A 24,047-nucleotide genomic window follows, 5' to 3' on the forward strand; every position below is an offset into this window, starting at 1 on the left:
TGCACCCTGATACGGTGTGACGAACAGGGCGCCGTACCTCTCGGGGCTTCTTCTCTTAAACCCACAGGCCCCGTTTAGTCCTGAGAGAAACATCAGTCCGGTCCCCGTTGAGGGACATTTCTGCAAAACACCTGACCAGCACTGCTCAAAACTGTCCAGCCCATCGAGAACAAGAAAAGCCTAGAAACTGTCACAGCCCAGAGGAGCCTAAGGCGACAAGAGGACTAAATGTAGTGGGGTGTCCTGGCTGGGATCCTGGAACCGCAAAAAGACATCAGGGGAAACAAAGGCAATCTGAATAGAGTATAGGCTTGGCAGTGTGCGTGGCCTCTTGGCGTTCTTATCAGTTCAGTGAGAGTAGCAAATATCATTGCTTTCTCCATGTTGCACGTGGGGAAACTGAGGCTTAGCAGAGTCCGCTCACTGGCCCCAGGGGCCACAGCTAGGAATGAGAATAACTAGCATCTACTCATAGATATTTACTGAGCACCTTCTGAGAGCCAGACACAATGTGACGCTCAAGCATGTCACATGTCTTTTAACCCTATGAAAGCCCGGGAGCCCCTTTCATAGGTGAGGTGTCTGGGACCCAGAAAGGCTCCGTAGGTCACTCAGGGAACCAATGAGCAGCCCTTAGTGCTCATGAGGGGTGCTGAGGAGCAGCCGTCGAATGTGAGGGCCAGTGTTCCAATGTGCTCTCCAGAGCCAGCCACCAACCAGGACTCAAGTCACCTGGGTGATATGGAAGCATCTCTGTAATTGCAGCACACGTTGGAGCACTGAGTCAGATGTGGGGTACCCATGACTACTGCCCCCCTGCCCTGTCAGGATTCAGCATGTGAAGACCACTGTGTCTCTACACCAATCCCCTAATCCCAGTCCGGACGGAAGTGTATGACACATGTGCTCTTCTGCCCCATCCACACTCGTGGCAGACATCATCAGTCGATTACAGCACCCTTCCTGCCGAGCGCTCTGAAGAGATAGCTTCAGAATCTGTCTCAACACAGCATTCCAGCAGCCACTCTGAATGGTACTGGCACCTTACGGGTTCTCTTTACCGTTGTCTGCCCTGGGCAATCCCATACCATAATTGAATTGCTGCTTATTTCTGAGATCTTCCTTGATTTGAGATAAATGCATTTCTGATTTTCACAACACAGCGGAGAGGAATACTCCATCCAGTTCTTTCTCCGGGACTGACAAAGAAGTTCCCCATGGTAGTGGTGGAGAGCGTAAATTTGTGCCCTAATTTGGGCTTTTATAGTTTCAGGGGCACTCTCTGGCTTCAGGCTTCTAAGAGGAAAAGATTTCGGATTGTTCACTTTAAAATCACTGTGGAGGTGGTGTGAGGTGAGGGTTGTACCCTTTTCAGAGTCTAGAGCAGAGATTTCAGAGTTTCTTTTGCAAAGGACCTTCCCGTCACAACTTACCAATGACAGAGCCAAACCCCCAGGGTATACTGTCTGGGCCCATGCCTCCTTGGGCACAGAAACATTTTTGTGTATTCTGTGGTCATCAATAAGCTGTTTAATAATGCTTCTTTTGGGACATCTGACTTCCGAGGGAAAAGAGTCCAAATTCAGGCCAGCCTCCCACGGCTTAACCATACAACATCTCCCTTATATTTGGTTAGTTTTATGGGCCTAGAGTGTTGACCATGTAATAATTTTCTGGATAAAATTCAGAACAGCTACAGGGCAAATCCACAATTTATAGCATCTGTTGTGGCCTGGCAGAGATCAGGGACCTTCAGGCATGAATTCTCACTTGACGTTTAAAGAGCTCCCCAAGTGATCCTCAGCGTCTGGGGATACGATAAAGCTTTGTGTCGCTCTTTGCTCTTGGCGTCTAGTTACACACCATGAACTCTGTTAGAAGAGAACTGTAGATAGGATGGAGGGGCATTAGTCCCTTCCGCAGAAGGACAGGTGCGCGTGAAGCAGTGATCGTGGCTTCTGTAGGCACAGGAAACATGGCAGACCTTTGGTGTCACTCATTTCATGCTCCCTACAGCTTATTTCCCGGCCATGGGCCAGATGCACTATTTTGAGCTGGGGCTTCTGGCTGGTGTGGGGAGTGTAGTCACTGGCTAATGGGTGTGCCTACCCACCAGCTACACGACTGTCAGCATCACACGAGCAGCGGCTTCTCTTCACTGTGCATGCAGCGTTTCTCATTAAGGAGGCACTGGAACATTTGGGAGCTGGAGGAAATCATAGACCACAGAGGTGTTCTGGGACTTTAGAGCCTCCCTTATCCTCAGGGTGCATCTTTTGGCAAATGTATCACGTGTCCCATTTCATGGATGAGTACATTGAATCTTAGAGAAGAGTCTCAGAGAGTGTTACTCACTGGACTGAAATAAAAATTAGATACAAATGGAAGCAGTCCTCTAGAATGTTCTCCTGGAGATTCTAAACAATTTGTTAAACTGTATTCTCAAGAGTGCCTGTGGTCCCTAGTGGACCAGTGGGTGATCTGACCACCTGCTTTTCCAGGAAGAGCATTTTTAGCTTTTCCAAAGAGGTAAAATGTCCCTCACCCACATGTCGAAAGGCCATCAGACCCATCTATAATGTTCATTTCCAAGAAAATGACCTTGACTCTCCAGAAATCTAATAGCAAAGATAAGGATGGTTATCTTTAGCAGGGTTGAGCTGAAGCAGTTTCCATGGACTCCTAAACCCTTAGAAGTGAAAGGGGGGCATAGAGATCCACGGTTACAGCCCTCACTCCACAACAGAGGCGATGAGGCCCCGAGAGGACCCACACAGCCTTTTTCCAGGGCACTAGGGGACTTGGGGACTTGGGGACTTGAGATGTCTTCCTTAGTTTGGAAGCACAATCAAGTTTCAGTTTTCTCTTCAGGCAGGGGCCTTATGTAGCCCAGTGCTCTGTGTGTGTGAGTGTGTGTGTGTGGGTGTGTATGTGTGCACACACGTGTGTATCTTCCTTCTGAGCTTGCCCCGTGGCTTCTGCCGCCCTCCTCATGGAAGTGCGTCATCCTGGTAGGGAGAATGGAAGCAATGAGGCCCCTCGTTGGCTTGAGGACTATAATTCAGCCTCTTTACTCCAGGTGAAGAAGCACGAAGCAGCTCTAGAAACTTGCTTCTGTGAGCAGGCAGGAGGGTGTGGGAGGGACGTGTTCTCCTCCCAGCTTTCTCGAGGGCCCGCAGAATCAGTTAGAGCTGTGAAGAAAGTCTCCACTGTTTTATCTCAAATGAGGATGCCCATCCAGTTGCTTTTCACGGAGTGGGTTCCACTCAGTGGGGGCAGGAAGAGGGCAGACGAGTTTGGAGATGTGACTCTTGCCTCTGATGTCTGGCTGGTCACCCTCCTCACACACCACACCTCACGCCCTTTCTGACTGTTCACAACCCAGGCCACAGGTTTAGAAGTCCATGAATAGAACTGCTGTCCCGGCAGGCCTCACCCCTCCAGGCCCCTACTGTGAACGTGGGAACGGACACGGCTCCTTTCCTGGCTATCATGTCTCCTCTCCTGACAAGCCCCTGCGCCAGCAGCCACCAAGGAGATGTGCCTCTCCACTCAGCTGAACTCTGTCACCTGCCCCGTTGATGTGCTGTGTTGGGGAAGCGAAGAAAACAGAAGTGTCCAGTGATGCCACTCACTGGAGCAGGGAGGAGTCCCTCTGTCCTTGCTCAGTGCCCCTTAGTTAGTCATCAGCTGAAGTGAGTTGCGGGGACTCAGGCTGAGCTGGTGGATGGAGACGTCCTCGCCCCTGGGGGCTGGGGCCTTTCCCTAACATTGAGCAGATTTACCCTCTCCTCCCTCCTGCCTGCGCCCCTTTCACACGGACTCCCAGACACACACCAGCCACTCACTGTCCAGGGCACACACCTCCATTCCCAGGCCCTAAGCCTCACACACACACACACGATATGTCTCTCACACACACCTCCTCCCGCACCACATGTCTCTCACACACACCTCCTCGCACACCCCAGATCTCTCTCTCTCACACACACACACCCCTCCTCGCACACTCTACATCTCTCACACAGACCCTCCCACACCCCATACCTCTCACACGCTCCCACACCCCACGTCTCTCACACACACCTCCTCCCACACCTCACATCTCTCACACACACACACCTCCTCCAACACTCTACATCTCTCACACATAACCTCCCACACCCATACCTCTCACACACACCTCGTCCCACACCCCATGTCTCACATACACACATACCTCCTCCCACACCCGTCTCTCACACACACACTCTCACACCCCACCTGTCTCTCACACACACACACACCTCGTCCCCCACCCCACATCTCTCACATATACACACTCCCACACCATGTCTCTCATACACACACACCTCCTCCAAACCCTATGTCTCTCACACACCCCACATCTCTTACACACACGCCCCTCCCCCCACACTCCATGTCTCTCACACATAAACACGTATTTCCTCCCACACCCCACATCTCTCACACACACCATCTCCCACACCCCATGTCTCTCATAAAGACACACCTCCTCCCACACCCTACGTCTCTCACACATACTCTCGCACACCCCACATCTCTTACGCACACATACACACCCCTTCTCCCACACTCCATGTCTCTCTCTCTCACACACACCCCACACCCCACATCTCTCACACACAATTACCTGTCCAGCTAGCTTTTTTTCAAGCTTGTCCGTCTGTCTCATCTGCCTTTTTGATTCCATGTGCCATATGAGGGGTAGCTTTTTCTACAACTAAAAGAATGAGGTCCTCAAATGCTCCTTAAGTATTTTCTGGAATCCAGTGGGTGGCTGGGGTCAGCCTAGAGCAGGAGGGAGCCATCTGAGGAGCCCATGGCTGGGAACCAGCTTCACCCTGGGGCCATGTCTGGTTCTTGTACCTCCTTCCTGCCCTCTTGCTCAGGAGAAGAAACAGGGCAGCCATTGAAGGGTGTAAGCAAGAGTGTGATGAGGCCAGGTTCTTGAAGTGAAAAACGTGTGCTTTCTAGAAAGAGGCGTTGGCTGGTGTCTTCCCGTTGCCTTCCACACCAACAGCTATGGGCAGAGCGGGTCCCGTTGCCCCTTCTGGGATCCTGGCCTTCTCTGCAGCCTCTCCCAGCTTCTCCCTCTGCTCTCTCTGCAGGACTTTGGGAAGTGCCCACGACTGAGGCTGTTTACTCAGGAGTACATCCTCGCCTTGAACGAGCTCAACGCGGGGATGGAAGTGGTGAAGAAGTTCATTCAAAGGTGGGTCTCCCAGCTGGACCCCCTCCCACCTTGTCTACCAGCCAACTCTCGTCTCCACCCCAGAACTGCTCATGCCACTGATGCCCAGAGAGAAGCCACTTGTATTCAAAGGCCCCAAGCATCTCGTCTTCTACAGGGGTCACGTGGGTCCTCCCGACCCCATGTGGTCTGAGACGCTTACTAGCTGTATGACATTGAGCCAGTTGCTGTACCTCTCTGGTCCTGTTTACTCCACTGTCCACAGGGGTTGTTGTATAATTAAATAAGGTGATACATGAGGAAGCCGCTAGCACAGTACCTGACACACAGTAGAAACTCAGGAAATGGTACCAGTTCTAAATAATAGGATTGTTTCCATGGGTCCCACACCTTCCACACCTTTGGTTTACAAGTGCTGAGTGCGTCAGGGGATAGTGCCCTGCTGGCCCCAGAGGTTCATCATGGGGAGGACTTGAACAACCACCTCCCAAACTCGGGCAAGAGGAAACCAGATCTTCTGGTTCTTACTCACTTCTGGTGTTTTGGAGGAGAGGGCTTGCTTTTTCTTTGATTTTAAAATTTTCTTTCTGTGCCTCTGTCTCCTTATCTGGAAAATGAGAACCATAGTACTCGCTTCATCTGGTTAATGTGCAGGTTCAGTGAGCTAATACCCATAAACACTAGGAACTGTGTCAGCACGATGCAGATGTCAGCGATCACTGTCATGACTCTTCTCATTTTTTAAGAAAATCAAAAGAGCCGGTTTTAGCTGGTTTTGAAGCTTATGTGTGTCCTAAGTATACTCACTTAGAACTCACAAAGCATTTCTAAATCCCAAGGAAGTATCCCTCTGCTGGAGCCCTGGTGACTTCAGGGTCCCTTTAAAGTACCCAGTTACGGTTTGTAAAATTTTTTCAGGTTAGGCTTCTCTTATCAGTGGCCACAGTGATTTTCCAGGAGTGTTACAGATATTATTCCCAGGCTCCAGACAGCTCCGGAGTAGCGGTATTGGTCCCCATTTTACAGACGAGAAAACTGAGGCACAGCGATGGCCATAATGAATAACAATAGCTGGCATTCAGGGAGGACTTAGCAAATGTGTCCCGGGCCATGTGCTGGGCCAGGGTGACCATAATCGTTTTTCTTTCAAGGCAGGCCACTTTTGAGACTGAAATGTGGTATTATGAATTATTATTCCAGAACCCCCAGGCATAAATATGACTATCCTGGGATATCTGACTACCGTATGCTAAGTCTTTCCGTGAATTAGAAAACTGGGTCGTTCTCCTAACCCATTGAGGAGGGCTCCACCCCGCCCCCCACCCGCCTCCCTGCGTGGGCGCCGCTTCTTCAGCGGCCTGCTCACCCTGTGCTCTGCTCTCTTCCAGCATGCACGGCCCCACGGGGCACTGCCCCCACCCCCGGGTCCTGCCCAACCTGGTGGCCGTGTGCCTGGCTGCCATCTACTCCTGCTATGAAGAGTTCATCAACAGGTCAGCCCTGCTGCCCCCAGGAGAGCCCGCTACCACCTTGGGATGGTGACTGCGAAGGGCCGAGTCACCGGGGAGGGCGGCTTGTACCTTGGCCAAGCCAGGCAGGTGGAGTGGCGTTTGCTGGGACTGCCTCCAGGGTGTTTGCTGAGCCCGTGCACTCACCCGATTCCCGGCCCCGAACCTAGCGATGTTACTGGAAAAGCAAACACTGTGAATCAACACTAGCAACTGCGAGGCTGTTGTGTTGCCTTGGCTTTAGGAGCAAGTGTTTGATTCTGAAGATTTCTCACCACCTGGTGCGTGTGATACATTGGGGCTTGTGTGAGAGAGAGCATGCGTGCACACAGGTGCAGGTGTGCGTGGGGGGGGGGTGAGTGTGCGTGTCCGTGCGTGTGCACAAGGGCTAGCAGGAGGTTTTCTCCCTTGTCTTCATCGGCAGAATTTCATTTTGCCCGTGGTGCGCATGGATTCCTTGAGCGCCTGTGCGTGTCAGGCACGGTTTCAGGTGCTACTGGGGGAGATGGCGTACGATACGCAGGATCGAGTCAGATGGGGAAAGGCTGAGAAAACAAGAAACTGGAGCCATATGCTAGTGCGTGGCCAGAAGAGGGCATGGCAGGGCCACTGCCTTGGGTCCTCCAGGGTTTGGGGGCAAGCAGCTTATTAAGGATGTAACCTGAGGAAGCTCGGGGAGGGGACCCAAGAAGGGAGGACAGCCAGTAGGTCTGGTGACCACTGCAGGCACCTGCACATTCCCCACTGGGACCCCCCCCCCCCCCAGGAGCCTGTGTGGAACATGTTTGAGCCATTCCCCTGAGGGATGATGGCACTGGGGTAGGTACTTACCAGCTTCCATTCTTTCCTGACTGAGGTTCACTCCTGGGATGCAGAGTGATGCAGTTGCCACTAGTTTGTGTAGAACTTTATACAGTGACCCCTGGGGTCATTAGAGAGGATGTGATGCGCAGGACCAGGTAGCATCTGCTGTAGCTCTCCTGTCCAGTTGTTCTGGTGGTACACTGCACAACTCCCAGGGGACCAAAATGTGTGTAGCTAGAGCTACTGTCCTTAGAGAGAAGGCGGTGGAACATTCTGACACGCAGAAAATCTGCACAAATGAAGCTTCTAAAACAAACACTGTACTTTGAGGTCTTGGGGAAGGGGCCACAAAAGCTCATTAAGGGCATATTTTCTCATGACAGGACTTGAGAAGGGAGGATTACTATTTTTAATATCCGTAGTCCTAGGTCCTGATATTCAACTGGGACCTGTCCATTCTTAAATCATTTCCCCGTTCAGAAGGAGGTAATAGAACCCCTGGGGCCAGAACATGAAGATGTCATGCAGGGCATTTGTAAGTGCTTGTTCTGTGCCCTACAGCATGTTATGTTAAAAGCAAAAGAAACAAAAAAAAAAAAGAAGCAGCAGCAGGTCAAAGGGTAGCACTTGGCTAGTACAACCATCCCAGCATCCCTGTGGGCAGGGACGGTCACTTGCCCTTGGCCTCCCACACTGTAGCTCCGGAGCCGGTCAGCATGCATTTCTAACTCAGGCCACCCTAGCAAGCAGGGAAGCCATTCGGACTGTCACACATTCTCAGGCTCCCTTTCCTCCCGAGGCCCGTGACTCATCTCGGCCTCCCAGGGCCTGCTTGGTGGATGCCTGGCCTGAGATTGGGAGGGGGCAGGAGCAGGAAACAGCACCTCCCAGAATTTTCCCTCTGTGTCCTCAAAGCCCTGCCCAGGTGCCCTGGAGCAGGTTTTCCTGACTCAGGAGCAGGAAGCAGAAGAACTCTGGAAATCTCTCTGCCAACACCCACCCCAGGAGAAGGGTAGAGGTGGAAAGGACCAGAATTAGGAACTGCGCACACTGTTGCACAGACAGGGGCCTGGGGACGGGAACAACCAGCTTTCATCCTTCTCACCCTCTCAGCCCTCGTCTGATGACAGCTCATTATGTACCAGGTGCCGAGGGCACAAAGGTGAACCGGTTACATGGAGCCCTTGCCCTCCCAGAGCGGACGGTGTAGCAGGAGATGGAGGAGTAGTGAGGGAGCGTGGTCTGTGTCAGGGAGTTTCAACCTTTCCATCACTTGGGAAGGGTTTACAAAATCAGAACATCAGCTAAGCACACATGTACCCTGTGACCCAGCTGCTCATAGCTTTGGGGACATTCATCAGAAGACACGTACCGGAATATTCTAGCAGCGTTATTTGTAACAGCCCCTAACTAAAATCTGCCTCCACTCCGATGTCCTACGACAGGAGAATTGATGGACAGTTGGGGTCTGTCCACACAAAGGCATGCTATAGAGCAGCAGGAGTGGATGAACGAGAGCGACGAACAATGAATAAATCTCACAAAGGGCAAACTGGGCAAAAGAAGCCAGACCCAAAAGATACATGAAGTGTGATTCTTTTTCCTGGAATTTCAGGAATAGGCAAAAGGAATGTGTGGTCATGGGGGCCAGAAGGGCGGCCCCCTTTGGGGTGGGATGTTAGGTGGAAGGGCACGAGAGAAGCCTCTGGGTTCCTAGAAACGTTTCCCATCTTGCTCTAGGTCAGTGGCGCTCAGCTGGGAGCAGTTTGGAGCCCCACGGGTGTGTGGCAATGTCTGGAGACCTTTTGGGTTGCCATAGCCTGGGCGGGAGGGGGGCTGCTGCTGGCGTCCAGCCGGGAGAAGTCGGAAATGCTGCGAAGCATGCTACCGTGTCCGGGCAGCCCCTACAGAGACTGATCTGGCCCCAAGCGTCAGTAGTGCCGAGGTGCAGGAATCCTGATCTGGCGGCTGGGTGTCACACAAGTAAAAGTTCACGAAGCTCGGCGCCTGAGGTTGACGTGCTTCACTGTCCGGGGTGTGCTGGAGTCCTGTTGCATTTGGAAGCGTGTCACTTCCCAATTCCATAGTCCCTGATGGCACCTTGATAGTTTGGGTTCAGTCGTGGTGGGCGTATTCTCACCAAGGACACTGGCAAATGCTGCAGCCGGGGCTCTTTTTTTCTGGCAAGTTCTTGTTGCATCAGCATAACACTGGTTATATCTTAAAGAAAAAAAGGGGTGCCCGGGCCCCATCCACTGTAATTCGGATCTGATTGGGAGGGCCCTGCCTGGCATTGGTTTGTTTTGGTTTTGGTTTGGGTTTTGGCTTTTTTTGCTCTTGTTCTTTTTTCATTTTAAACTTCCCAGGCAAGTCGAGTGTGTGGCCAGAGTTGAGAACTCCTGCTCTGGGGGGAGGTGAGGAAGGGATCCTTCACAGAGGTGATATTTAAGTTGAGAGCTCCTGGCTGTTGGCAAGGCAGGAGGCAGGACAAGGTGATTTAGGCAGAGGAAACAGCACATGCAAAGGCCCAGGGGTGCGGATGGGGTCGGCATTAGTCACCTTTTCCATCTCTGGTCCTTAAACACCTGCTTCAGAATCCCCTGGACATGGCACTTCCCAGGTGGGCCCAGGAATTCGCGTTCTTTGCAGCATCCACAGGCGCTCTGCTCCTCGATAAAGGCTGCTGCAGGGGAGGAAGGAGGGAAACAATGTGAGAGCAGAGTGAGGGGAAGAGAAGCGAAGATGGAGTTGGGGAGGACAGCAGCCCAGCCAGGCCATGGGGGGACTAGTACAGCTGAGCAGCTCTAGCTTCCTGTGCTGAGCACATTCCGATTCAGCAGGGCTAGGCCGGGGCCTGAGACTCTGCTTGGCTTCCAGCCTCCCAGGCATGCTGGTGCTGCTGCCTGGGGACCACGCTTTGAGTGGCAGAGCGGGCCCTGTGTTTCAGTTCTGGAGTGTTTATTCTGAGAGCACTGGGGTCACCGATAGGTTTTAAGTAGACTACAAGGGGACTTGATGAGCTGTCAGTTTCCAAATTCCCCCCTGGCTTCTGCTACATGGAGGATGGACTGGAGGAGGGCAAGTGTGACCTTGAGCGGATTGCAACCAGGTGCCCAGGGTGGAGGCCTGGGGAGGGCGAGGCAGGTCCTGCTGCTTCCTGCAGAGGCCTGTCCCAGCTCCCAGCTCAGAGCAGCACAGCCCCCTTGGAGCCCAGAGTAGTTTCCTATTAGTTCCTCCTGGAAGTCATCGTAAGGGCTGCAATGCTGGGGGACCTTTGCCAGGCTCAAGTCCATCCCATAGTGGTGGTCAGTCCCTGGAAGATAAAGCCCCATGTCCTCCGGGCCTGTCCACAGTGCTCTCGGTGGGTACATGATGTACTTACAGAAGAACAGACAACTTGACCCAGGTTAGCATAGCTCGCTGGAAAATCACCCGATCTGAGCCAAACAGCCTTGAAAATCCACTCCTAAATCCCAGCAGAGGCAAACAAGGGGAAATGGAGTGTTGAGTATTTGGGTAGCAAATTAGCTCTGAACCCATGGAGATAGTTACACTGCCCCTCCCCCCCACAACCTCACCCCAGACCACACACATTTTTCCATCAGCCATTGAATTCTCGGACTTTAATTGATGGGTTTTGTTCTTCCCCAGCAAAGTTTAAAGTGTATTTATTAAACATCTTTGGTGGGTTCAGCTGAGGCCTGGCTTGTGGCACGTGGAGAAATTCGGGCCCTCCAGGTGCATTGTACCTGAAATCTGTGCTCAACCCAGTCCTTGTGCACAAGGAATGTGTACATCTCTTTGCAAGCACAGGGCACATGTATGTGGCACATTTAGGGAGGGCCTGGATCAGCAGCTGTTTGTGATCATGCTATCATGCTCGGAGTCCCTTGGAGCAGTGGACTCAACCTTGACCGCACACACAGGGAGCCCGGAAAGTTACTGGTATCTGGACCCCAACCCAGAGATTCTAATCAAATTGGGCTTCAGGATGTTCAGAAGTGCCCACAAGGGGTAGCAGTATCCAGCCAGGGGTGGAAAGCTCTAGTTCAGGGGTAGAAGTGTAAAGGTAGCAAGTGGAAGAAATCAGGGAAGACTTCATGGAGGAGGAGGATCTGCACAGGACCACGGTGGTGGTGAAGAGCCAGGGCTTTATAGTCAGAGACCTGATTTCAAATCCCAGCCACCTCCACTTATAAGCCATGTTATCAAGGGTAGGACATTTGACCTCTGAGAGTGTCTGCTCACTGATAACAGGGTGATGGTGATACTGGCCTTCCCGGGAGGTCTCAGAATATCTGTGAGGTCTGTGATAGCCCTCAGTGCTGTGCCACGCTGGAACACCAACAAAGGAAGCCCATTTCTGGGATTGTCTTCCCTCTAGTGAGCCGCCCACTGAGTGAGGAGGTGCTTTAGCCAGCCTCAAGGCTCTGACAAGTCCTGCGATATAGAGGCCTAATTTCAGTGTGTTTGGCCCAGCATTTCCCACACAGATGTGATGTCAGTGATGCCGTGGAGCCCTTTTCTCAGCAAACCCCTGTTACCAAGCATCGTTCCTCCAGGTGGTTGGAGATGCTGTACCTGGGGGTTCAGCCAAGAGCAGGGGTGGACCGGATGGACCCGCAGACTGCAGGAGGCTAGAATTCTGGGGTTTGGGATCCCTTTGAAGTGGGCTTCCAGGTGGAGAGTGGATGCTGAGCTTTCTCACCTGGCCAGGGATGGGGCAGTAGAGGTGAGGCCTGGCCGCCCCTCCCCCACCAGGGACACTTAGGGGTGGATGCCACCTCCGCCTATCCCCGTCTTGAGACCCGGAGCAAACCACTCTCCCAGCCTGAGCCTCAGTTTCCTCCCTCGTGGGGTGGGATAGGACACCGCTGGCTCCCGGCACCGCCACCGGCTGCAGGGTGTGTGACGGCTCGGCCACACGCGGGCATCCGTGCTCACACGCCCCCCCTCCGCTCTCCCGGCAGCCGTGACAACTCCCCCAGCCTGAAGGAGATCCGGAACGGCTGCCAGCAGCCCTGCGACCGGAAGCCCACCTTACCTCTGCGCCTTCTGCACCCCAGCCCGGACCTGGTGTCTCAGGAAGCCACGCTGTCTGAGGCGCGGCTCAAGTCGGTGGTCGTGGCCTCCAGCGAGATCCACGTGGAGGTGGAGCATACCAGCACTGCCAAGCCAGCGCTCACGGCCAGCGCGGGCAATGACAGCGAGCCCAACCTCATCGACTGCCTCATGGTCAGCCCTGCCTGCAGCACCATGAGCATCGAGCTGGGCCCCCAGGCCGACCGCACCCTCGGCTGCTACGTGGAAATCCTCAAGCTGCTGTGAGTGTCCCCTCTGCGGGCCTGTCACCGGTGGGGCGGGGGGGGGGACTCGGGTGGGCATGCTGAGCGTGTGTGCACACATGTGTACGCGTGCACCCTTGAGATGTGTGTAAATGTGACTGGGTGCCCAGGACGCAGATGCAGGGCGTGCGGGCACACATTTAGGGTGTGTTTGTGAATGTAAGCTCTGTGCGTGATTGCGTGCGCATATGTGGGGGCGCACACAAGGCTGTGTTCGTGTCTGCTTATCTGGGCACATGCACAGGGTGTGTGTATGAGCCTAATGTATATAGCTGTGTCCATGAGGTTGAGAACGTGTATGTACGTGTCTGCATCCAGAGGCCAGGATGGCCATGAGCCCACGGGCACCCAGGTGTGTCTGTGAGTGTGTGAATGTCTTTATATTTTGCAGGGGGGGCTCATTCTGAGTTTGTGAGTGCATATATGTGTTCAGGCGACTTTGGCTCTGTGCACTTATAACAACATGTGTGTGTTGCCTGAGTGTGTGTGTGTGTGTGTGTGTGTGTGTGTGTGTGTCGGCATATAGGAGGTGGATGTGGATTTTTCTGAAGGGGCTTATATGTGTGTTTTGAGTGCCTGTGTGTGTGTGTGCACAAGTGTGAGTGTGTCTGGGTGCTTTGTGCTGCTTTTGTGCATGAGCAGCTATGAGTGCTCATGTGTGGCTATGAGCATTTGTGCACAAAACTTGGAGCGCGTGTATTTCTCTGTGTGTATGTGTGTAGATCTGCGCATGAGCCAGCATGTGACTATGTTTCTGTGTCATGTCATCTGCATGCTGTGTGTATTTCTCTGCATCCCAGTGGGCAGGGACGGAGTGTGGCGTGCAGGCCTGACTGGTGGGAAGAGCTCTGAGGACTCTGGTTGGTGCCTCACCGAGCTCGGTGCTTCAGGCCCATGCCTACCCCTCCCCAAGCCTCAGTTGTGACTCTAGAATAAAAGGATCTTAATATTTGACCCTCATGGGTCTTTCCAGTTCTGCCATTCACACTTGAACCACCCAGATCCATCTCAAACTCACGTGCACCTGGTTTCTGGGGGCCCAGATGAAGGGGCCCCCATGGTCTGGGGAGCCCAGCGGATGCCTCCCCCCCTCGCCCCCACAAGTTCTGTTCTGCAGACGGAGCTCTGGCCTACTCTCAGGACTGAGTCCGGAAGGTGGCACTTACAGGCGCAGTCGGTGGCGTCTGGGGGGCTTTTCAGAGGGATTATGGGCGTGACTGTGTGGTTGCCTCTAACCAGTGCAAGGTGCCTGTCTAATGACTGGGCACCAGGGCCCCTCGATGCAGGGCGATGCCTGGTTCCTGGGGCTGGTCGGTGTTGCCGGGCCTTCTCCGAGTCCCGCTTGTTGCCCGGCTCTGCGGCTTCTGCTCTGCCTCTCTCGTGAACGTGTGGTTGCCCAGAGTGCACTCGTGGGCTGCAAGGTGGAGGCAGGTGCGGCACCAACCAGAGCCGACCGGGGTCTCTTGTCTCCTCAGCCGACACGTGTCGGCTGCCTGGTGAGCGGCTGACCTGGACTTGGGAGGTGCTAGGGGTGTCCCGCATGCTGGAAAACCAAGGCCTGTGGTACATACGTGCACATGTACTTGCACATACACACACACTCCTCTAGGCACCCACATCATGCAGCGGCTTCTTGTGGCTTGAGAGTTTCTTCCTCTAGCTTTTCTCCACAAACCCCTGGAACTCCCAGGCCTTCTGCTGGCTTGGGCCCTGACTCACATTTCTCACTAAGCACTGACGGTTTGCCTTTCATCATGCAGTTGACACACATTTTTTTTCCTTCTCCATAAACATGCTCACGAATGCGGATTCTGTTCTCTCTGGTCTGCTTCCAGACCTCCTGCCTGCTGCCAGGGCGTTGGCGGGGGGGGTCAGGTGCCCAGGCCAGGGCTGGCCACCGGGAGCCAGGAGGCATTCCTGGCCACTGCCCAGAGTAACACCTCACCCCTGCCCGGGTGTTTTCCACAAAGCAGGTTTATACCTCTGGAAGCCTTTTTCATCTTGGGGTGGAGGGAGAGGCTCAGGACATAATTCGGACTTGAGAAATTCTTCCCGAACCCTGCTTCCTGCTTGCGTCGCTGGCCCACCAGAGGCCCTCAGACACGTTGGACCCACAAACCCCAGCAGCTCCAAAGGACGGTACATTGGAAAAAGCAACAGATTCAGAGCCGGACTGCTGGATCCAGGGCCGTGGTTGCCAGGGGTGGCCTGTGGCCTTGGGCGAGTTCGTGGTCCTCTCTGAGCCACAGCTGCGTCCAGGCACGAGCGTGAGATGGACATTCCCTGGGTGCTGGCACGGCATAGACGCCTCGCAAGCGCAGACCTGGGCAAGTGGGAGTTACTACACTTTGTGGTTATAACGGTGTTCTCTCTATTTTAAGATACTGTTGGGAGTGAGATGCATCCTTGATTTAATAGCAGCAGTTTGAGAGGAAAAAAGCCCCAATATGGCATTCAGTGCACACTCACATTGCAAGAAGCGTGTGTTTTCTGGGGATTGAGGATGTGTGGCCGTCTCACTTAGCCTGCTGTGTAACTGGAGGCAGTGCTCTTGGCTCCTGGGCCTCAGCTTTCTTGTCTGTACAATGGGTGTCCTGACGTAGGGCCTTTCCACTGCCGGCCCAGGGCCGGTTCTTGGTGAGAGTGCACCGCTCTTACCACCTGGAGCACTCGCCAGTGAGAGTTATTTGTAAAAGGGAAAGAACAGAGGAATGGGGGGCCTTGTGGGGGCCAAAGGAGCCCCACTTAGAGCAGGCACTGCCACTCCCCGAGAGTGTGGGCAGCCCAGCCCACAGTCCCTGAGTAGTTGCCTTCCCACAGGGAGGCCTGTGCATCCTTGGAATCTGACACCTTTGAAAAGTAACATAAGCCCTGAGAAGTTCCCCAGAGACCCTTAAAAAGGAAAACTCTTCCCATCGCAGGCCAGCATCACCCTGTGAGGCCCAGGCTGGGTGGTACGATGGAAAGAATGTGGACTCGGAAGCAAGACCGAGCAGGTTTGGGTCTCTAGGAGTTTGGAGTCCACCTCTTAGCTTATGAGGCAACTGTGTGCAGCTCACACATTTCTTTAGGAAAAGTGCTTTCCTTTATCAAGCACTTGCCACACACGTGCACTGGGCCCGGCTCTGTGCTAGATGCCAGGGCGTGGGGGGGGGGGCGCCGACGGATCTCCTGCTCTCAGTCCCTCTGCATCTGAGCAGCACCAACTACGAAAAGCGGTGACATCGCCTGCTTGGTGGGACGGTGTAAGGGAGGCTGCTGGCCCACGGGAGGCCACCGGCAAGGGGTCAGGCTTCTGTCCAGGAAGAGAAAAGAGCAGCCATCCTGAGGGAGCGATGGGCACATCCACTCTTCTGACCAGCTCAAATCTGGCTACTTGATCTTTTGCAAACACCCGCTTTTTTTTTTAAGAAATTTTTTTTTTAAAGATTTTATTTATCCATTTGACAGAGAGGCAGCACAAGCAGGGGGAGCGGGAGAGGGAGAAGCAGGCTTCCCGCGGAGCAGGGAGCCCGATGCGGGGCTCGATCCCAGGACCTGGGATCATGACCTGAGCCGAAGGCAGACTCTCAACGACTGAGCCACCCAGGCACCCCACAAACACCCGCTCTTTGAAAGAGGGCTTGTTGGGCTGGAGGTGAGCTGGAAGATGCCTCGTCCCTCAGGGGCCTTCGGGGGAAAATGCGGACAAGACTTGGGGTTGTCCTAAAGACTGGGCAGCATGACTAGAATGTAGGAGGCAAGCGTCTACATCACCCAGGACAGTGCTGCTCAGTAAAGAACTGTCCCGGCCAGATGCCGCAGCTCCACTGTGAGCACCAGAGGCTTGGTGCCGGGAGCAGGGGATTGTTTGGAGGCTTGGAAACCCTGTCCAACAAGGAATGGCTGAAACAGCTCCCAACAGCCTGAGAGCTAGAGAGGGAGGGTGGCTGGGTGGGAGGGACCAGGACCAAGTCCCAGAGCATTGCTGGAGTCTGACACCCCCGCACCGGGGGGCCACTGCCTTGTGCTCTCCGGCTTGTGGCCTGGGAGGGCTGGGGTTTGGGGTGGGTGCTGTTGTGCGTGCAGCTATCAGGGCCAGGCCTGCCTGACCCCGGCCAGTGTGCTGGGGACTTCGGGCTTCTCAAGGCTCGCACGGCGCACCTGCCCCCTGGCTCAGTGTCAGCGGCTGTTCTGTGGGTAGGGCAGCCTTCTCCCCACATTGTGCAGAAGTTCTGGGAATCAGGAGGAAACCGTGTGCTGGAAGGAAGCATCTTGTCCCCGGGACAGCTTCAAGCTCGGGCTCAGGCCTCAGCTGTCAGGTTGGCTTACGGTTCCGCCAAGCATATGCCATATGTCTGCCAGGCCAAAGCTGCTGCCCCAAACCCTGGGAACCACCCTGTCCCCATTTCCTCACCTGCCCAGCTTGTCCCTGGTGTTACCCATGCCCAACACAGCAGGAGAAAGGTGATTCTCAGCCATCTGGCTTCTAAACCACCCGTGGAATGCAGAATGAGGCTGAAGACCTGGGCCTTGTGCTCACTGAGTCCAGCTTCCCCCCTTATTAGCTCTGTGACCTTTGGCGGCCACCCTGAGCTCGTTGGGAAGTCTGGGGAGTCCTAGAGCCAGCCTGGCCCCATTAATGTGAGGACTCAGTGTTGAGGTGATTGACACCTACAGCTCATCAGAGGCCTTTGGGATGCTCAAGGTGCCTTATCTCCCTTTCCTCCATGAACGCAGGGCAGGCCTGGCTGTCTTCTTCCCCGGGGGTGGGTGGGCAGGCCTCTCCCAGCCTAGCTGCCGTTCTTCCTTCCATCCCAGGTCAGTCTGGCCGACCAGCCCTGAGGCTGGCACTGCTCTCTGGAAGCTCATGGCCGATGCCCTGCTGGCCATGGGCAGCCCACACCCCACCCCTTGGGCTTGGCTAGCCCCTGGCACCCAGCCTCTGCCCAGCACACCAGTTTGCACCCCCAGACTGGTCAGCCCGGGCATTTGGAGCAGGGCCAGGAGCTAACTGCAGACTCAGAACTGGGCCTGGCTGAGGCAGGAAGGATGTCCAGTGCCCTCTTTCTCTTCGTGCCCGTGTCCCCCACTCGCAGTCCTGTGTGAACTGCCAGGATGGAGCCTGCAGGAGGCCTAGCTCGAGGCAGGGGAGCCTGAGTTTAGGGCCCGGGGAGTGCAGGCAACACGCACCATTGTGCGGAATGGGCTCGTTGAAGTCCCCTTCTGCTCAGGAGTGAACCCAGGCCAGGCTGTGTTGCTGCCCTGAAGGCCCCGGCTCCGTGGCCTCTGATACCCACTGATAAGGAGCGATTTAAAGTCTCCTCAGGGTTTTCTGTATTTAGTGGCATTTCTACATAGGACATGTTTTATTTTTTTTTAAGCCAAAGAAAAACTAGTAAGTGCCTTTTTCGATAGAGGGAAGTGGCCTTCTGTGTAGGTGGGGGCAGGAGACGTGACGTCGTGCCGCCCAGTGAACAGGCCTGCGGACGTGGGGGCCAGGCTCCTGGGGTCGGGCTCCTGGGGGCGGTGCGACCCTGGGCCTGCAGACATGGGGGCCAGGCTCCTGGGGCCAGGCTCCTGGGGTCAGGCTCCTGGGGGCGGTGCGACCCTGGGCCTGCGGACGTGGGGGGGCAGGCTCCTGGGGCCAGGCTCCTGGGGTCAGGCTCCTGGGGGCGGTGCGACCCTGGGCCTGTGGACGTGGGGGCCAGGCTCCTGGGGTCAGGCTCCTGGGGTCAGGCTCCTGGGGGCGGTGCGACCCTGGGCCAGCGCTTACCCCGAGGGTTCTCACGTCTGTAGGATGGGGGTGGCAAGTGCATCCAGATCAGCAGGTTTCTCGGAGGGACGCAGGGGCTGATCCATGTGTGCATTTGGAAGAGCCTCTGCTCCCAACAAGCTCTGTCTATAGTGTTTGCTCCTGTTACTTCTAGATTTTTCTGGAAACCATGAATCAGGGTGAGGGGGCTTATGGGGAGGGGTTTAGAGGGAAGACAGGCTTGCCACAAAAATCAATGACTCCCCCGCCAAAAAAGAAGCACATAGGTTTGGGGTCAAAAGGTGTCTCCACATCCTGCCGTGAGGCCAGTGGGCCTGTGGGCTCGCTGGGCCCGGCCACCTGGCACACAGAGCTCATGCCCAGCCTCGGGCACTGGGGTCCAAGGACCCGGCTGTGGATCCCATCTCCCCACTTCCCAGCTGTCTGGACTCAGGTGGGGCCTCACTCTCACCGTAAGGCAGGTAACTCGAGTGCCAATTCTGAGGAGTCCATGAGCAAGTTTTGGCCCAGTGCACGGCCTCATGAGTGCTCCGCAAACCTCCACAAGTGGCACTGTTAGGACTTAGCTCAGGCCACCAGACGCTTCTGGGAATTCTTTTCCAGGGTGGGAGCTGGATTCTGAAGGCTGCCACTTTCTCACTGGAGTATCTGCAAGAAGGGAGGGCAGGAAAGGGCTGTCACCCGGGGGTTATGTAAACAGTGCCTTGGTGGTGGGGGCGCATACTGGTTCCTGGGGATGAGAGGATCTCAACTGTCTTTTGGTGTAAAGTACAGACGTACGGCACGGAAACAGATACGTGCATATTGGGACAACAGGGACAAATGTCGAGAGAGCTCCTCAGGGCAGGGGTGGGGGCGTGCCACAGGAGCACCAGCAGATGGTGGTAAGAAGCTTGAGAAACACCAGATTCTCAATGGAAGGGAGCCCCAGTGCCACAGGCCCACGATTCAGGGTCCTTTCCTCTGCCCAGGCCATCCAGGCATTGTCGGGGCCCCTCCTGTGGGCAGTGCCAGATGTCAGTAGGGGTCCGACTGTAGCACCACCCACCCCAACACAGGCCATTGGATGAAGGGTTCAGATACCCGCTCCTGCCAGAATCCAGCTTCCTGCCCCAACCAAGACAGGATCCAGGTCAGACCGCGCCCAAGTGCGCAGCTGAGGATGCACGCTGTTCCACTTGTCAACATCCCCTTCGACTTGGGAGTGAACCCCGGACCCCCGCTGCCTCTCCCTAGCGTGTGCTGGGTCCGCAGCTCAACAGGCCTCTCTCGGGCACCAGCCATCTGCCTGGCCTGGTGCCCAGCCCGACAGGTGCAGAGATAAGAGGCGGCCCCTCCCAGGGCGGCTGTGAGCAAGGTGTGCGTGCACCTGGGCACCCGGAAGTCTTCCGCATGGGCGGGGCTGCTCCAGGGGCCCCACCGCTGTGTGTGAGGCTGCAGAGGTGCCTGGCTGGCTTAGGATGGTCGGTGAGAACTAGCTACCTCTGGGTTCGCTTTCCAGCACAGTCCCCAAAACCAGAGTGATAGGAGAACCCAGGTCAGGGGCCGTACCAGGTATAGCCTCTGGGTGGGGCAAGAAGAAGTCACAGCCCCAGAAGCACCTGAGGTCAAATCCAAAGTACTAGCTGATGATTTGTACAAATATGAAACATCTGTGGGCCTTGTTGTCCTGCAAAATGGGGTGTCGGAATTCGGGGCCTCGGGGGGCATCTATGAGTGTTAAGCGGGGCACATGTGAACACTCTAGGGCCTGGTAAAGGCCCGTCCATCCTCAGGCTGAGGTGCTGCCATGCCCCACATGTTCCTTCCCCTGCTCCTGACCCTCCTGGCTCCTCCTCGGGGGCAAGAAGCTGGGATGGGGGGGAGCCCTGCTGACTCCGCAGCGGCCTCCAGGAGCTATTGCTTCCCTTCCTGGGACCTCCCTCTGCGGCGCAGCTCTGCGGTCACCTCGCCAGTAACTGAACCGCTCCCTGCCTGTAACACAGATTCGTGGTAGTCGGGCTGATCCCACGGTCTCAGCGGTCCCGACACGCAGTGGGTGCTTGGCAAGTCATTCATGCCAACGTCCCTGTTCTCGAACAGTCCATCCCAGGCCGGGGTCGGGGCAGGACCCTCCAGTGCCTGGTCCCACCTGAGGCCTCAGCTGCCTCCTGTCAGAGCTGGCGAGGGCAAGGCTGGATTTGATTTCTCATCCACCACAGCTGTGTTACCTTGCACAGTTAACTTCTCGGAGCCTCGGTTTCCTCACCTGTTGAATGGGGCCGAGCTTAGTTACTTCAGTGTGAGGAGTAAGTGAACAGAGGTAAAGCTCTTGGCATCATGCAGCGCAGGCACAACGTGCTGGCGCTGCCCTAGCTGCTGGGTTTTGTTGCGTTTCACTTAACTCTCCCCGTTGTTACTACTGTCATTCGAAGGGACTGTTTTGTTAAAACACTGTTATCTGGACATAGGAGGAGAAGCATCTGATAAGTCAGGCGGGTTGACCCAAACTGCAAATAAATAGCACATGTTTATTATTTTTTATGAATGAGTCTATACATTTGCTCCTCAGTTCTGGTCAAAGATGAGAATGCTTTTGCATTCCCAACATAAGCCTCCTCTGCTAGTCAGCTCGGGCGGCCGCAACAAAATTACACAGACCAGGTGGCTTCGGCAACAGACATTTATTTTCTGGCAGTTCTGGAAGCTGGAAGTATGAAATCATGGCGTGGGCAGGGTCGGTTTCCTCTGGGGTCTCTCTCCTGGGCCTGCAGTGAGCTGCCTTCTTCCCATATCCTCATAGGGTCTTCCCTCTGTGCGTGTGTGTGTGTGTGTGTGTGTGTGTGTCCTGGTCTCCTCGCCACATTAGGACGCTAGTCACACTGGGCTAGTGGCCCCATTTTTGCCTTCATCACATCTGTGTCTTCAAATACAGACACAGTCTAAGGTACTGGGGTGAGGATCTCAGCCCGATAATTCAAAAGTCGGAAGGAACGATCTGGTAACCGCGGTGCAGAGGTGAGGTGGGATGAAAGGGGAGGGGTAGAGCCGGAGGGCTGGCCCCTTTGGTTGCCATAAGGAAGTCTCGGGACAGGTTCTGTCTGTCAGGCCCGTAGACACCAGCTGCTTGTCTCCCCAGCTCCCTGAAAGCGGGACAAAGCCCACGGGAGTCTCTGCCAGACCCTCACCCCTTCGTGGGCCATCTGTGACAGCACACGGTGAGCCTCTCCTTGTCCAGTCGGAACCTGACTGTCGCCCCCTCTCTCTCCAGGTCCGACTACGATGACTGGAGACCGTCCCTGGCCAGCTTGCTTCAACCCATTCCATTCCCCAAAGAGTAAGTCCCACACCGGTCTCTGACCTCAGTTGTCCACAGGTCACCCCAGGAACACCAGGGACAGTGGTGGGAGAGGGAGAGGTTGGTCTTCGGCTGTGGGACCCCTGGGGAGGCACCACCACCCCCCACCCCGAAAAATGGGGAGGTTACCTCATGGCAACATTACAAGGATTCACTGAGCTGAGAAGGCAGACAAAGCCCTCCCCACCGTGCCTTCATGCAGTGAAGTTAGCGATTTTGATTATGCCTCAGATGGGACCAGGACTACCTGCCTGTGCGCTCTCCAAAGGCCACAGCAAAAATCACAGGATAATGCACGTGGAATTGCTTTCTGGGCCTTACGGCGATATGCTGAACATGCTCTTATTGCGCCCATTACGATTATTACCTTGTGTTCCACGGCGAGTTGGGCCAGAAATGGGCCCTTCGTCTCCCTTGCCAGCCCTTATCTCAATATTGAATTTATCCGAGGAAAATGGGGAGAAAACTGGTGGATAATGGCCTGAGGAGAGAAGGCTTTGTCTGAATAACCAGGCCCTAAAATGCCTCCAGGTCTCTGTTTTGACAGATGTGGAGAAGCCAGGCCTCAGGAGGCAGCTCGGGGCTCTCTCAGGAGCCGATTAACGAGCCTGTGTTTATGAAATGCGGCTCTCCAAAGGGGACATTACACCCGGTAATTGCCCCATTTGCTGGCCTGGCCGGTCCCTGGGGCCCCCAGGACTCAAGACCGGAGAAATCTGACTCCTGAGAGCCATGGCTGTCTCCAAAGAGCAATGGCGTCATTGGCTGCATTTGCTGTCCCCACGGCCCCAGAGACACACGTGACAGTGGGCCCATGATGCAATTCACTTGGAGAATGGTCCCCGAACGCTCCCCTGACGTACAGCATAATTAGCGCGGCCGCACCTTCTCGGTGGAACAATTACCGAGCACACCTGGGTCACGGGCCGTCCGCTCAGCGCCGCCGCTGTCCGCAGGTGCGGGCCCCGGGGGCCCGGGGGGCTCCGTCTAGTCCCGTTCCTACAGTCTTGGCCTCATCAAAGGAGGCCTTTGTTGTGCAGTTTCAAGGAGGGACAAAATGTCCGTGTTTCATTCTCAACTTCCTCCTCATTCTTCGGATCAGACAAAGCCTCACCGTCCCCAGAGGAAGATCTGTGGATCATTGTGGGTTTCAAAAGCACCCCGCTAACTGCAGTTTTCCCTCTGTTTTTGTTACAGAGCTCTCGCACATGAGAAGTTCACCAAGTGAGTATTGGGGCAACGCCCTCGTTACCTCCTTCCAGTGCAAATGTCCTCTCTCCCGAGGCCGTCCCCCCTCGGCCAGCCCTCCTTCCAGCCCCTTCTCGGTCCCATGCACTCTGGGAGGCAGCCATGGCTCCTCTTGGAAGTTCTGCACCACATGTCCAGGTCTGTCCGGGTGTTTCCCAACCCCGGCCAGCTCTGTTCGGCTCCCCGCGCCCCGGCCCTCTCCTTAGCCCCCATCGTGGTGCACGCGAACCGGGACCCGGGGAATGACTCTGCCACCACCCCGTCTCTTTCAGGGAACTGAAGTACGTGATTCAGAGGTTCGCTGAAGACCCACGACAAGAGGTGAGGCCTCCCTCACTCCCTCGAAGGCACCCTGTCAGGGCTACGGCAGGACGCCTGTGGGCCTCTCTGAGCCTTCTGTAGCCTTCTGCCAGGGCCTCCTTGTCTCCCACGGGCATTCAGAACAGTTTACAAAGGCTCCTTGCCTTGTGCATAAACACAGCCACCTGCCTGTGATGGGGGGTGCCCGGCCCGTGATGTCAGTCCTTTCCTATACACTCAGGCTCGCCAGAGGTGGTTTCCCAGCAGCTGGCGGTTTCTTCTTGGAGCACAGGTCTTGCTTTAGGTGCAGCCTGCCACAGGGGTTCCCAGCCAACTCCAGGACAGCAGTGGGTCCTCATTAGGCTGCCGTTCTGAGAATTAGCAAACCAGGGAAGACATCTGAGCTGGGATCTGAGCTGGCTTTCATTTCCCGAGCATGATGGCTGTGGGCCTCCCTGAGGGGCCACTCTGTCCCTCCAGTATCTGGGCTTCAGGGAGAGCTCAGCTTCCCCCAGCCCCGCCAGAGGCTGTGTGA

The 24,047-nt window shown here is 55.3% G+C and overlaps 1 protein-coding gene across 1 annotated transcript in view; it reads left to right on the plus strand.

The window, feature by feature from the left end:
* CMIP (c-Maf inducing protein) overlaps nucleotides 1-24,047 on the plus strand; it is a 227,869-nt gene that overhangs the window by 190,855 nt on the left and 12,967 nt on the right. Inside the window, exons 8-13 of the mRNA XM_028092692.2 lie at nucleotides 5,133-5,236; nucleotides 6,604-6,708; nucleotides 12,498-12,851; nucleotides 21,878-21,943; nucleotides 23,162-23,188; nucleotides 23,485-23,533. Coding sequence (XP_027948493.1) covers nucleotides 5,133-5,236; nucleotides 6,604-6,708; nucleotides 12,498-12,851; nucleotides 21,878-21,943; nucleotides 23,162-23,188; nucleotides 23,485-23,533 — 705 coding nt within the window. The remainder of the gene's footprint in view (nucleotides 1-5,132; nucleotides 5,237-6,603; nucleotides 6,709-12,497; nucleotides 12,852-21,877; nucleotides 21,944-23,161; nucleotides 23,189-23,484; nucleotides 23,534-24,047) is intronic.

Source organism: Eumetopias jubatus, unplaced genomic scaffold (assembly GCF_037043125.1).
Source record: "Eumetopias jubatus isolate StellerSeaLion01/CBP00866 unplaced genomic scaffold, mEumJub1_p1.0 scaffold_10, whole genome shotgun sequence".
NCBI lineage: Eukaryota > Metazoa > Chordata > Mammalia > Carnivora > Otariidae > Eumetopias > Eumetopias jubatus.